Genomic DNA, 14,620 nt, shown 5'->3' with positions numbered 1-14,620 from the left:
CATACGTTGCAGCGTTCGCCTGTGGCAGCCAATCAAATTCGATGGCGGAGCCACCAGATAGGAAATGAGCTCATATCTCGGAAACGCTCTGACATATCAAGACCATATTTAGTGGAATGACTTTGGACACCATCCGAAGTACCCTCATCAAATGTGGTGTCGTTTGGCCACTAGGGGGCGTCACAATTAGCAAACACGTATTTTGGCTCATATCTCAGAAACGCTTTGACGTCTCATCTCATCTCATTATCTCTAGCCACTTTATCCTGTTCTACAGGGTTGCAGGCAAGCTGGAGCCTATCCCAGCTGAATACGGGCGAAAGGCAGGATACACCCTGGACAAGTCGCCAGGTCATCACAGGGGTGACACATAGACACAGACAACCATTCACACTCACATCTGCGGTCAATTTAGAGTCACCAGTTAACCTAACCTGCATGTCTTTGGACTGTGGGGGAAACCGGAGCACCCAGAGGAAACCCACGCAGACACGGGGAGAACATGCAAACTCCACACAGAAAGGCCCTTGCCGGCCACGGGGCTCGAACCCGGACCTTCTTGCTGTGAGGCGACAGCGCAAACCACTACACCACCGTGCCGCCCTACGCTTTGACGTATCAGGACCATATTTATTGACATGACTTTCGGCACCAGTTCATGTAACCTCATCAAATTTGGTGTCATTTGGCCACTAGGGGGCGCCACAATGAGCAAAAACGTGTTTTGGGTCATATCTCTTTACGGTTTTAGAATTACATATAAATTTTCATGTTATTGATGCTCTGCGATGTCCCTCTAAAGAACCTAGCCAGCCTGTCATCTCCGTATGAGAATCCGCCTTGTGTCTTGGCCAAACTTTCGCGTGTTGACACAAAACTTGTCGTGTGGGCGTGCGGTCGCCTCTCTTGCCGGGTCGCCATGGCAGCGCACCTGAGCAAGCACACTTTCGCGTTTCCTCCTGAAATGCATTCTAGTTATTATTATTATTTATCTTCCAGGCACCAAATGCAGCATCATGACCGTGACTTCATCATGCTGAGGCAGGGCGTCTCTATGGTAACGCGCCATGAAGAGGCTGCTGCAGTCCCAGAGGACAGGCTGAGCTTTGGGTCACGTGGTCTCACAACATGGCGGCTTCAGTACAGGGATTCAGAGTGAGTCGGAGCTGAATGCCGCGCCGCGCATCGCAAGCGAACCGGGTTTTTAAAAAAAATTAAATAATAAAAATGACCTGGCTTGGATTAATAGTGCTGATTAGCGATACTGCTTTGAGGAAATAAGCACCAGAGTGTTTAAACTAGTAGAGAGGGGCGTTAAATTGATGGGAGGGAGAGAAGATTCAGTGGGATTCAATTCAAAGTTTAGCCTGTGGAGGAGAACAGGGAAAACGCTGACAGACCCGGTGTAGTGAGACAAATTTTATTTTATTTTTTCATACAGCTTGTTCGGTGAGAAGCATTTCCTTCATGGAATATCTCTGAATGAGAGAGAGAGAGAGAGAGAGAGGACGGGGGAACTTGCCGCTGCAGTGTGCACAGCTTTGTCCATTGGAATTAACAGCAGTAATAACATGGCTATCCTGGTTTTCGGTAAGTTACAGCTCTTATACTTAAATATTGTGGAAAAAACCTAAGTATTATGAGCATTATTACTGAGAAAACGTATTGCAGTGAAGCCCTGTAGGGTTTCGGCAGCGTTGCTAGTCAACAATAGACTGGCCATGTGAAGCTAACATGCTCCAAATCACAACCAACAGGTTCTAGTATGCTCTCTATTTGTATCCTGCTTCTAGTTATTGTTTCCTGCAGGTGTTTCTAGAACATTCCATCACTCCCTGAGGTAAAAATGACTTGCCTGAAATGTCGGATATGTTTAAAAACACACCTTCACTTTCTTCCCCAAAGGACTTCGTGTCCAATTCAAGTGTTTTTGTTCAGCCTTCAAGAGCACTATACTAAGGGAACAAGTAATCTTTGCATCCTTCAAGGGCTGAATACATCTCATTTCTTTATAAAGTATTCCTTTAAAGTACTTAAGTGAGCATGAAAGGACAAACAGTAATGACTGAAGGACACAATAAGGTGAAAACTGAGCACCTCAGACACTTGTTGGCATAATGACTAGTCATGGAGAGGAAGTGCTCTTCCCTGCAGCTCTTATCTTTGGATAACGGAGCAGCCATTTTCTATCAATATTAAATGCTGAATCATAGGAGGAGCACAATGATGGAAGGACACCTCCTAATTTGGCATGAAATTACTGTGCGTCTCTGTACTCGACAGCGACTGGAGCCACAGTGTCTTCCGTCCTCCAGGCTTTATGGTTTCTAAATACAGGACCATCTCTTGCTTTTGTACTGTGTTCAAACATGTACCATGTAATATGCCTGACTATTATACATACAGGACACTTTTTTTCTATGGAATAAAAGCTTTTTTTTTTGTAGTCCAAATCTTGCGCTCTGATTGGCTGGCGAGCGGGTCCATATCCTGCGGTACGGACCCCTGGCACTCGCTCGTTCACAACAACAACAAACGTAGCATTTTTTGTCAACACTTATCTTTTTTTTAACAAGATTTATTTATAATATCAAAAATCTTATACATTTTTGTCAGCATGAATTTTACAGCATGGATAGCGATAACGACAGTGTTCACAGCGAAAGCGAGTTTTACTACCCTGAGGAAGAAGAAATAAAATAAAACATTTCAGGAGAAAGCTAAAAACCTGTAACTTGCTAACGCCGAGCAAAAACATGGCTGAATCCTGAATGACTCCTATTTGTATAAATAGGGGACTACATAGGTGGCAAAAATGTAATTTTTTTTTCCTGCCATGGAAGTGCACTTGTATACCGAGGAGGAAGCCATTTGCATTACAGCTGTGAATGAGGATTCAAAATGGCAGCTAGGCTTGGTTTTCCCTTCCGGGCGCTCTTGTTTTCTGTTAGAATTTGGTAAAGAAAAAAATAAATGTTATTTACCAGCTTAAGGTCGATCCGTATGGTGAAATACCGTGACCTCGGCTTTGAATACTTACCTCGGCGGCCCAGAGGGCCTTGGTCAGTACTTTCAAGACCTCGGTCACGGTATTTCACGATACGGACCTCCCAGTTGGTAAATAACACACACATTCCAGTATTTTCCCCAGAAAAAAATTAAAGCCCTAAATTCTGACATGATAATACAGACAATTGAGCGCCAATGGCGCGAAGCGAAAATAAGGGGGTCTGGGGGCATGCCCCCTTGGAAAATTTTTTGAAAATAGATGCTCTCAGGTGCATTTTCAGGGTCTCTGAGAGGTTTTAGATACATGATTATAGGATAGATTTTACCAGTGTTTCAATGATTTCTGACCTAAATAGTGTTAAAGGAACAGTCCACCGTACTTCCATAATGAAATATGCTCTTATCTGAATTGAGACGAGCTGCTCCGTACCTTTCCGAGCTTTGCGCGACCTCCCAGTCAGTCAGACGCAGTCAGACGCGCTGTCACTCCTGTTAGCAATGTAGCTAGGCTCAGTATGGCCAATGGTATTTTTTGGGGCTGTAGTTAGATGCGACCAAACTCTTCCACGTTTTTCCTGTTTACATAGGTTTATATGACCAGTGATATGAAACAAGTTCAGTTACACAAATTGAAACGTAGCGATTTTCTATGCTATGGAAAGTCTGCACTATAATGACAGGCGTACTAACACCTTCTGCGCGCTTCGGCAGCGCATTGATATGGAGCTCAGATATCAATGCACTGCCGAAGCGCGCAGAAGGTGTTAGTACGCCTGTCATTATAGTGCGGACTTTCCATAGCATAGAAAATCGCTACGTTTCAATTTGTGTAACTGAACTTGTTTCATATCACTGGTCATATAAACCTATGTAAACAGGAGAAACGTGGAAGAGTTTGGTCGCATCTAACTACAGCCCCAAAAAATACCGTTGGCCATACTGAGCCTAGCTACATTGCTAACAGGAGTGACAGCGCGTCTGACTGCGTCTGACTGACTGGGAGGTCGCGCAAAGCTCGGAAAGGTACGGAGCAGCTCGTCTCAATTCAGATAAGAGCATATTTCATTATGGAAGTATGGTGGACTGTTCCTTTAATGTATGAAATTTCACCTTAAAGTGCATATCACGGGTAAATTCAGGAGCAAGATCAATGTAATTCTCCTCATCTCATCTCATTATCTCTAGCCGCTTTATCCTGTTCTACAGGGTCGCAGGCAAGCTGGAGCCTATCCCAGCTGACTACGGGCGAAAGGCGGGGTACACCCTGGACAAGTCGCCAGGTCATCACAGGGCTGACACATAGACACAGACAACCATTCACACTCACATTCACACCTACGGTCAATTTAGAGTCACCAGTTAACCTAACCTGCATGTCTTTGGACTGTGGGGGAAACTGGAGCACCCGGAGGAAACCCACGCGGACACGGGGAGAACATGCAAACTCCACACAGAAAGGCCCTCGCCGGCCATGGGGCTCGAACCCGGACCTTTTAGCTGTGAGGCAACAGCGCTAACCACTACACCACCGTGCCGCCCTGTAATTCTCCTATTTTATATTAAACTTTGGTCAAATATCTGTAACATTCTGCATTCTCTGCAATTTTTTTACCTTGCACAATACCAGAAAAATTCAGCTGAAATCAAGCCATTTGAGGTGAATTGGTCCGCCTCTGAAAAAACTTGGCATTTGGATTTCCCGGGAAACATTGATTTTTGTGACGTCACGTGCGGGACGCCTCCTTCTGAATCCTACGTCAGCGCTGGTTTGTTTATGAGAAAACGACCTGGTGGTTTTCTGCAAATTTCTTCAACGTTATCAAATAATTATTAAAATGGTTAACAGCTGTATCATAGGAGGGTGTAGCAACGCCAATCTAGATGGGATTAGTACTCATCGGTTTCCAAAAGACCGGCCAATGAGAGAGAAATGGGAGCGCTTGGTCTACACAGGCTGTGCACTGAAACCGTGCAAAGCTCGCGCAGCCTGCTGGCGCTTCCGCAGGTAACGTCACGAATCTGGCTCCAGACTCCCTTGGGATTTTTCCAGACGCGCTTTATTTTATTTTTTTCTGCTGTAGACAGATGGCCTTGTGCAAAATTACCCTTCTGGATGAGTGTGTAAAGGGACATACTTTCATATAAAAAAAAAACCGAAATTGGTCCAGAATATGCACTTTAAAGTTCAACATGCAAGTTAAATTACTGAGGTATATGATAGATTGAACATCTATGGCAGGCATTACCAAATGGCGGCCCTCGGTCCGGATCCGGACCCAGTGATGGTTCTGTCCGGACCCGTGACCAATGGTAAATTCACGAGATTAAGTAATTTTCATGGAGCATTATTTTGGATGGTCGTGGCTGTTGACAGCAGGCGCTGCTACTCCAGTTAATACGACAACAGCTTCACTCAGTTGAGCCAATAAAATCGTTAGATTACCCAGCGCACCACAGCAGAGCAACAAGCAGAGAGGAAGAGAGTTAATTTAAGAGACAACTGACTGAGACAACATGGCTTGCTCCAAAAGGCGGCGGAAAGTAGACAAGGAAAATCGTTGTTTTGAAGATGAATGGACGGAGAAATATATGTTCATTCTTCCGGCGAGCAGTTCAAAATCAGTGTGCCTCATATGCTCCGAAAACGTGGCATTAATTAAAAGCGGCAACGTGAAGCGCCACTACGAAACGAAGCACGGCTCTTTTGAGCAAAGTTATCCCCTGAAGTCCGAGCTGAGGGCACGCAAAATAACCCAACTGCAAGCATAGTATGACAGGTCTACCCGACTCATCACACGTACATTTACAGCCCAGCAACGTGCAAACGAATGTTCCTTAAAAGTAGCATGGATTTTGGGGCAACATAAAAAAACATTTAGTGATGGGACAGTTGTGAAGGAGTGCTTAAACACCGTTGCTGAGACATTGATCTGCTCATTGATCTGCAAGGAAATGCTGCATTAAGAGAGCATTTTGAGACAACTGACCCTGCTACTTTCTGGTTACAGTCTGTTTTTGAGGGCCCGTTTACACGAGGATGCTGTCGGGTAAAAACGACTAAATATTTTATCGGAAGTGCCTTTCATCTACACGGGGACGGCGTTTCCGAGGCTGAAAAACGGAAAAAATTGAAAACGCCTTCCAGAGTGGATAAGTTAAAAACAGCCCCCGTTGCATATCCGTCTAAACTACCCAATACGCGAAACTCTGCTCGGATCTGCTCACGTCGGGTACGCGTTTACGTCATACATATATCATATACTGTACATGCCAGCCCGGGAAGTAAGAAAGTAAGTAAAAAAGTAAGAGCATGTCTGATTACATCGATCCAACGGACCTTCAAGCTGCTCTGGCAGCTTTAATAAACGTCCAGGAGTCCTTCGAACATCTATACCGAATCTGCACATATACCGTTAATGAACAGAGGCGGGTATAGCATGCTCTTACTTTTTTACTTACTTTCTTACTTACCATAGCCAGAGTAGTCAAAGTTTTTGCGGCGCAGATGTGCAGATCAGACAAGACGGAAGACGTTGCGCATGCGTGCAGACATAGCGGAGGTCTTTCACAGCACCACCTAGCCGCCTGGCATGCACATCCAATTGAATTCCACACATTTATGCGTCACCGTATAGACGCAGATTTCCTCCTTGAAAACGGTCGTGTAGACGCGGAAAAAAGTGAGAACGAAAACGGACTTTTGCGTTTTTGTTTCAGACCGTCCCCGTGTAAAGTGGACCTGAGAGTGTGTTCCCTGGTCTAACCAAAGGAGCACTGCACACCTTGACTATGTTTGGATCGACTTACAGCTGTGAGCCAGCTTTTTCCACTATGAACATTGTCAAAACCAAGTACCGTTCTAGGCTCAACAATGAACACCTACATATCTGCATGAGAATGGCACTAACTCCATTCCAACCAAGATTTAAATTACTGGCAGGTCAGCCACACGCCCATTTTTCTCATTAAGAAAAGTAAAAGAAGAAGAATTAAAAGAGAAAAGTTCAAAGAAAAATGTTCTGTTTGCATTTCCTCCCCAAAAAGCCACTTGTTTTCTGAAAATGTGGACTTTTTTTTTTTCTTGAAAAGTAGGCCCTCATTTTTTTAGGCTGGGACCTCCTTATTTTAAGAACAAAGAAGAGAAAATGTGAAGTCAATGCTCTGTTTGCACTTTTTAGTTAATGTTTTCTGAGTTGACTTTTTTTACTTGAAGTGTAGGCCTTCAATTCTTCAGGTTGGGACCTCTTTAATTTAAGAGAAAAAGGAGTTGTTCCACTCTGTTTGCACTTTATTTAGTTTATTCTGAGGTTTCTGTTTTCTTTAATCTGAAATAAAGGCCTTGAATTTATTTTTCTGGGACTACTTTTATCAGGCATGTGATTTTTCCGCGAATTCGCGGAATTCCGCTTTTTTCACCTCAAAATAAAAAAAAAAATTTCCGATTTTTCGCTCAAAAATCCGCATTCATATCCTATTCGTTCCGACTTTCAGTAATTCCGTCATTGAGATGAAACGAGGTACGTGATTGGCCCATCGCTCTGTAACAACCAATGAACGCGCTTGTTAGATAGCTGTACGTAAGCTCGCTTCAAACAAAGAGTTGAAAGATGGCAGCCTCCGTGATCGAGCGTAAAGATGCACCTGATCATCAGTTTGGTGTGTGTTTTTAAAGTAAATAAACATGGGGAAGAAGAAAAAACAACCCAGCTCATTTCTTTCCCCATAATAAGCTTGTGAGTGGTGATGGTGTCACTGCACGTGCGACGGAGTGACGAAGGTTGCCGTGGCAACGGGGCCTCGCGCCATCTGTTGCTTCCTGGATGCGCATGCGCACGCTATGAAAGCTGTGGCGAAAAGGTTAGCATCGGAGGCTAAACCTTCTGAGGAGAAAAGAAGGGGCGGTTTTTATTTCAGTTTGTTTTAGTTACGTCCGAAGAAACAGCAGTTTAAATCACGGCTCTAGTTTACAAATCAAAATGGTTACTCGGTGAAAACAAAACAAAAGCTAGAGAGAGGGGGAGTGGTGGGAGTTTAACCCGGGAAAGTGAGTCTGTGAGGCGGCAGTGATGCTTGACCCCTCCCGCCTCCTCTCACTTTACCTCAGAGTCTCTGCCAACTTCATCACAGATTATTTCACCTTTTTCACTCAAAGTTAGTTTTAATTTTCGCTCAAAACTTTTCCCACAGCGTGGATGTAAGGTAATTATACACAATTTTGATTTGTTTATTCAATATTAAAATGTTAGTGCAAATAATACATACTTGCCAACTTTTCAAAATTCTCATGAGGGAGAAAAGTGCATGAAAGACATTTTCAACTGGCCGAGGGTCTGATGCGCGGTTGAAATGATAAAAACAGTGGATCCCAATTAATTGCAAACACATTTTTTGTGAATGTTGTTTAGTGAAAAAGTGATTTTTATTCTTGCATATGAAAATCCTCAAGTGAGTGAACACTGTACAGTTCTGTATATGAGTCAATTTCACAGAAAACGTATTTTTTTTGTCCGGACGTGTTTTGTTTACATTTTGAGATTTCTAAAATCTTTTTATGGTCTCATATGATAAAACATTATCAGTTCTACCTTACATTTCAAAATTTGACTACTTTGGTTCATAAATGTGCATTTTGTAGCAAATTTTAGGGTCGAAAATTAGCAAAAATGGCTGTTCCACTGTAAAGAGACTTTTTTTTTTCAGACATGATTCTTAATGTTAGACAAAGGTGGAATTGAAACTTTTTCATGTTCAACGACAAGACTGTGGAAACCACAATGGACATATAATGTCACAAATTGAAAATGCCATTAAGAAAAGATATTTTTCGATTTTTTGTTAATTTTTGTACCTGTCCCAGAGGTTTGTGTCAGTTCTGTTACCGTGATTAATCACATAACAAAAATAAATGCTCCCAAAAGCTATTATTGAAATTATTTGTTGCCAAGGATCTACATATTCTCACCTTTTATATGGATGGCAGAATGAACTGAATCTGAGAATATTTACTTAAAAATTTCAGTTTTGGTAAGTAGTCTATGCATGACTAATTTTTTTGTGTCAATCCTGTTACCCTGTCTAAACGGGGTGTGCAGTAACTTAATCAAATATTAGAAGTTTCCATACATAAGAAGCAAACCGGGAGACTACCAGGAGCAATAGAGTTTAATAAATAATGGTAGATGAATTCTTATGTTGCATCATGTTTGTTTGAAAAGGCACATTTAGGTATGTTCAACTTCTACAGTAATTGAAAGTATAAATTTTGTTTTTCCTTATACAATTTTCTATTTATTCTAATGCAGATGATTTAATTTAGAATGACATTTTTAGGTTTCATGTTTTGGCTTTTTGTCAGTTAAGAATCATTGAATTTACTATAGGGGCTCAGAGTTGCATGTTGACCATTAAATTGGCTTGAATTTGTTAATCATGACAAGTTTTTTTCTTGTGTGTTTGCTTGCCATTTTAGTACAATTTTTAAGTCAGAAAACCCCAGGAGCTTCGGGGGGCTTCGCCCTCCCTTGTCCCCCCACCAGGGCACTGGCCTGGACCAGCTGGGGGCCTCGCGCCCCCGGACCCCCGGCTCAAATTTTCAGATAATTTCACCAGCCCCAAATCACATCCCTGTTTTATTTATGGTAAAAGAGATAGTTGTGCACTCAGTTCATTTCCTGCATTGGAAATTAACAATAAATATTGTTGAAACCATATGAAAATGTGGACATAGGGGAAGGCTATAAGACACAAGCTGGACTTCGGTTCGGACCTTCTACTTGGACAAAATTTAATAACTGGACCTCAGTGACTTTTAATTGAATACCCCTGATCTATGGGGATACCTTGCACTTAATTATCTATGATCAAGTAGTGTTGTAACAAAAATGTGCATGAAAATACGAACTGTGGTTTGCTCCATCTTTATGCAATCCAATGAAGAGAATTGATCATCATGACCTCCTGTTGATCACAAAGGGATCTGAACCTAAGAACTGCCACCTTAAAATAAGTTGCTGTATTACTATAACTGTAATGATTTAGAATGTTTCTGATGCAATTACCATAATATATGTGTAATTAAGATACACTGAAAAGAAAAGTAAGGCAACTGCATATTATAAAGTTTAAATTTTGGCACTTAATTAAATGGACTAGATTAAGATTAAAACATATTTAAAGGAAAAGAAAACTTAAATGTATGAATTAAGTTTGCAGAAAGATTATTTACTTATAAACACATTCATGAATGATAATAGACTAGGTCAAACTTTTGTGATTAAAGTCAGTCGGCTTTGTCCACCTGGTGGGGGACAACGTCGGCAGCCAATGAGATCGCTTATAATAAATCGGAAACTTCCGGGATGTCTGACGTTTTCTTTTGATATCTTTATTGGACGGTTTGAACACATGATCTTGACATTGCAGTTTTACATTATACCACGCGGACATATTACTTTGACAGAATCAACACAAACATTGGAAAAAAAGACCGTTTGTTTAACACAAATATCAATCAATATATAAATGGATCTGTTATTTGCTCTCCTATGTATCTAGTTACTTGTGGGTAGGAAATTTAATGTATCAGTATAAATCTAAGCGTATCGGATTTTAACTAAAGCGACTAAGCGTATCAGCAGGCAGAGCAAGCGTATCGGGCCCGATACGCTAAAACGCTTTGGGGAAACCCATGGTGTTCTATTTCCTTCTAGCGGGTTTCATTCATTTGTTTTGATGGCATGCAGTATTGTTGGCATATCGCTTATCCTATGTGTATTACATCATTCTAGCCAATGGAGAACGAGCACTGAATATGGTTTGATATTGCATGGTTGTCAAGACAACATGACGTCACACGTCGGAGACTTAAAACTTCTGCATTAGCGAGCATCTGTGACAATTTGTAAACAAACATGGCCGCCAGGTTTGCTTCGTTAAATACGGAAGATTTTGAAAGAGAAAGACGTGTTGAGCACCCAAAAGGAATAATTATAATAATAATAATGGCGCTTTCATGGTATCAGAGCCTAATCTAGGGCGCGTAATACACAATAATGCGCGGTTTTTTTTTATCTGTCTGTCGCACATCCACTTTTTGGGCGCGAGAGTGATATCGCGTATCTATTCATTTTGTCGCGCATTTATAAGTAGAGAGCATGTAGTCGCGTTTTACTGAATCTTGTGCATATCAATTTGTCAGCACCCGCTAGTAAGCACTGCGGTAAATACAGCGTTGTTTACACACCAATCGGAAAATATCGGAAAGGACCGAAGTATTCCAAATGGTTTATTTAGCGGGTAAAACAGTTTTGTGAACTATTATATCATTGGTCACTGAACCGGAAGACAGTGTATCTCAACCAATCGTGTGAAGTGTTTTAAAAATACCCAAAAGCACATGGCATATCATTCTGTCTCATCCAAACATAACATTCAGAGCCTCCAGGATTTCGCGATTTGCAACATCAACGCAAATTCAACCAATCCCCGTGAGTTCAGGGTGGTGTTGCAATTCTATCCAATCACTGCAACTTTCCCACAAATTTGACCAATCGTTGGCGTCGTCTTGCGGTGACGTCGACAAACTACCTTCCGCCTTACTTCCGTGTATACGTTCAAGAGAAGCAGCATGTGCGCAGTGTTGCCAGATTGGGCAGTTTTAAGTGCGTTTTGGCGGGTTTTGAACATATTTAGGCTGGAAAACGTCAGCAGTATCTGGCAACATTGCATGAATAGGCTTAAATTCTGTTACTGAAAGTGTGTTATGTTTACAGTGAAGCACTGTGTGCACTTTTTTTTTTTTACTTAAAAATTAATGGATGCTAACATTTTTGCCAAAATGGTATTTTATTTTCCATTGTTTAGGCAGCTTCAGCATCATACTGTGAGATTCTGTTCAAATTGTTTTTTTTTCTTCTATGAAGCCTGAGCCATTTATTTTATTAGTTTATAATTATTGTTTAATTTAGTCTTCAGGAGAGACTGCCTGCACACAGTACTAATATTAATAGTTTTTTCTTACATGAAAGCTGAGGCATTTATATTATATTTTAAGGTAACTTCATGTTGTGCTGTGAGGTTCTCTGCACTTTAACTTTTGAACCAACAGGAGCATTTGGATAAGTAAAGCCTATTTTTCTGCATTTTTGTAGTCCTGGTAATCTTACACATTCTACATGATTGCTAGTTTTTTTTTTTTTTAGTAATTTGTTTAATTTTTCTTGTTAAGTTCAATTTAGTATTATGTTAATGATATTCTAAAAGTAAAGATTAATAAAACTGTTCTGTTTATAGATGTACTCTTGAAAATATCTACCAATGTATTACTTATTTTTCTGTCCCCACTAACTGGAACAAATGAGGGATATTTTTACCCATGTTAATATTTTCTGTCCCCTGTTTCTACAACTAGTGAGGGATCTGTCCCCTATTTTCAAATTCCTAGATTAGGCTCTGTGGTATATCAGATATATTCCATTCAGCTACCATGATATTGAACTCATCTTCAACCTGATATACCCCCCCCCCCCCCACACACACACACACAAAAAAAAAAAGCCAGCCAATATTATTTAAATATGATGGAGAGCTTGATTCTACTAGTTCATTGTAATGTTTGAGTTGTTTTCCTGGAACACGCACTTGTCCTTTTTTTTTTAAATAAAGCAGACTGGGGAAATAAATACTTTGTCTTAGATTATTGAAAGGAGTCAGAATAGGTACTGCATCGTGACGAATTTGTGGGATTAGTGGAAGTGGCTAAGAATGGGCCAATTTGCATTTTGGATATGTTGTAAATAAAAGACAAAGGAAACTGTCGCCTCTCAGGAAATTCCCTTTCTGCTCATAAGAGGCGAGAGAGAGAGAGAGAGAGAGAGAGAGAGAGCGAGCGCGCGCGCGCGTGTGCGAGACATGTAGTGTACTGAAGAAGAACCAGGCTTTCGAGAGTCCTTGTGACATATTGTCTAAAGCTCTTTCCTTCAGAGGTGCATTGTTCTGCTAGTGCTTACGCTGAGAGGTTTTTGCAGAGTTTCTCGCCTGAGGCCCTTCATTAAGCCTGTGAGGCACATTTATTGAGCACATGAAACGCTCTTTTTATCCTTATTCTCTCTCTTTTCCACCACAAAAGGTTCAGTGAATATTGAACTAGCTCCTGTTTAAGGGCCCTCTTGTTGTACAGCTTCATCCATTGTTCAGGTATTCTTTTTGAGGAACAAGCTGTAAAATTATTTACACTTCCAAAAACAGTTTCTGGATAATTTTACCTGAAGAGTCTTTGTTTATTGTAGCAGTTCTTAGTTACAGATATAAAGTACTTGCTATTTGTACTTCAGAACTGCTGCAGTAATCATAAAGACTGTACTGTGTTTATCCCAGATTTATTCCTTATATTCAAATACATACTTTTAACATTCTTAGTAGCTTTTGTCTTTACAGTGTAGAGTTGTCGAAGGGTAAGGATTTATAATCCCACTATCTGGTGTCTTTTGCAGAAGAGGATGGGTTCCCTTTTGAGTCTGGTTCCTTTCAAGGTTTCTTCTTCTTGTCATCTCGGGGAGTTTTTCTTTGCCAGTCTTGCTTAATGATCTAAATCCACATCTGGATTTCTGTAAAACTGTTTTGTGACTGTGTGTAGCGTTAAAAGAAACGTGAATTGAAAACTGAATTAAAGTGCAGTAAAGGTTTGCCTAATGGTAAGTGACTAGATGTATGGTATCATTCTGAAAGTACATCTATTATAGTCATAAGTCTGCTCCTGGCAGTCCACATTTCAATTAAGCTTCCAAAAAGGATTGTGCAGAGATGTCCACAAGCGCTGGCGACCAGTGGTTTTCTCCGCTTATACAGACGGGCTGCGCCGGCTACTCGATCCCAGAAAAAAAGAAAAAAAACCCTTGTCTTTCAACATTCAAGTGATGTATATTGTCTCCGCTGCCCATTATTTGGTGCAAATCTAATTATTTCACCACGAAATTCTTCATTTCGGGCCTAGCATGACCGGAAGCGACGTCATATTTGTTGATTAATTCTCGTGCTCTGATTGGCTGAGTCGGACGGTGACCACGCTGTAGTGTATGTAGTTATGTTACACCATATAGTTGTGTTACAGTGCCAGGCAGCATACTACAGAGGGTAACTGAGAAAGCCAAGCACACAGACATCTGGAGGGAAATTTCAGACACCTTTTGCAAGTATTTTACAGGGAAATGGTGAGTAATTCATTAGCTGAGAATGCACCAGAAAGCATGTAAATTTCAAAATTTTCTTGGGGGGGCATGCCCCCAGACCCCGCTAGCATTAGCGCACTGCAATGACTTTGCCGTCACACATTCCAGAACCACCTACTACTTTTTTTTTTTTTTAAAGCCAGCTATTTCAGATTTTCTGGAGAACCCTGATTGTATATTGCAGTTTAACTGCGATTATCCAAGTCCACTGTAAATCGTATTATAAATAAAACAGTAAATGCCCTTTCTGCAGACTTTTTTTCTTTAGGATGTTCATTAACTGCAAAGTTAGGGCTGTTCTCAACCTTTTCTGCTTCGAGGCCCACCTATTCATACTTGTAACGAGTCAAGGCTCATTTAAAAAAAGATCACCAATTATTTTGGCT

At 41.1% G+C, this 14,620-nt stretch overlaps 1 protein-coding gene across 1 annotated transcript in view; it reads left to right on the top strand.

The window, feature by feature from the left end:
* Nucleotides 1-1,159: 1,159 nt before the first annotated feature.
* The window catches only part of chn1 (chimerin 1), a 91,345-nt gene continuing 77,884 nt past the window's right edge, over nt 1,160-14,620 (top strand). Inside the window, exon 1 of the mRNA XM_060930036.1 lies at nt 1,160-1,590. Within this exon, the coding sequence (XP_060786019.1) occupies nt 1,572-1,590 (19 nt within the window). The 5' untranslated portion in view covers nt 1,160-1,571. The remainder of the gene's footprint in view (nt 1,591-14,620) is intronic.

The sequence above is a fragment of the Neoarius graeffei genome, chromosome 9 (genome assembly GCF_027579695.1).
Source record: "Neoarius graeffei isolate fNeoGra1 chromosome 9, fNeoGra1.pri, whole genome shotgun sequence".
Taxonomy (NCBI): domain Eukaryota; kingdom Metazoa; phylum Chordata; class Actinopteri; order Siluriformes; family Ariidae; genus Neoarius; species Neoarius graeffei.
This window is presented reverse-complemented; position numbering and strand designations above follow the sequence as displayed.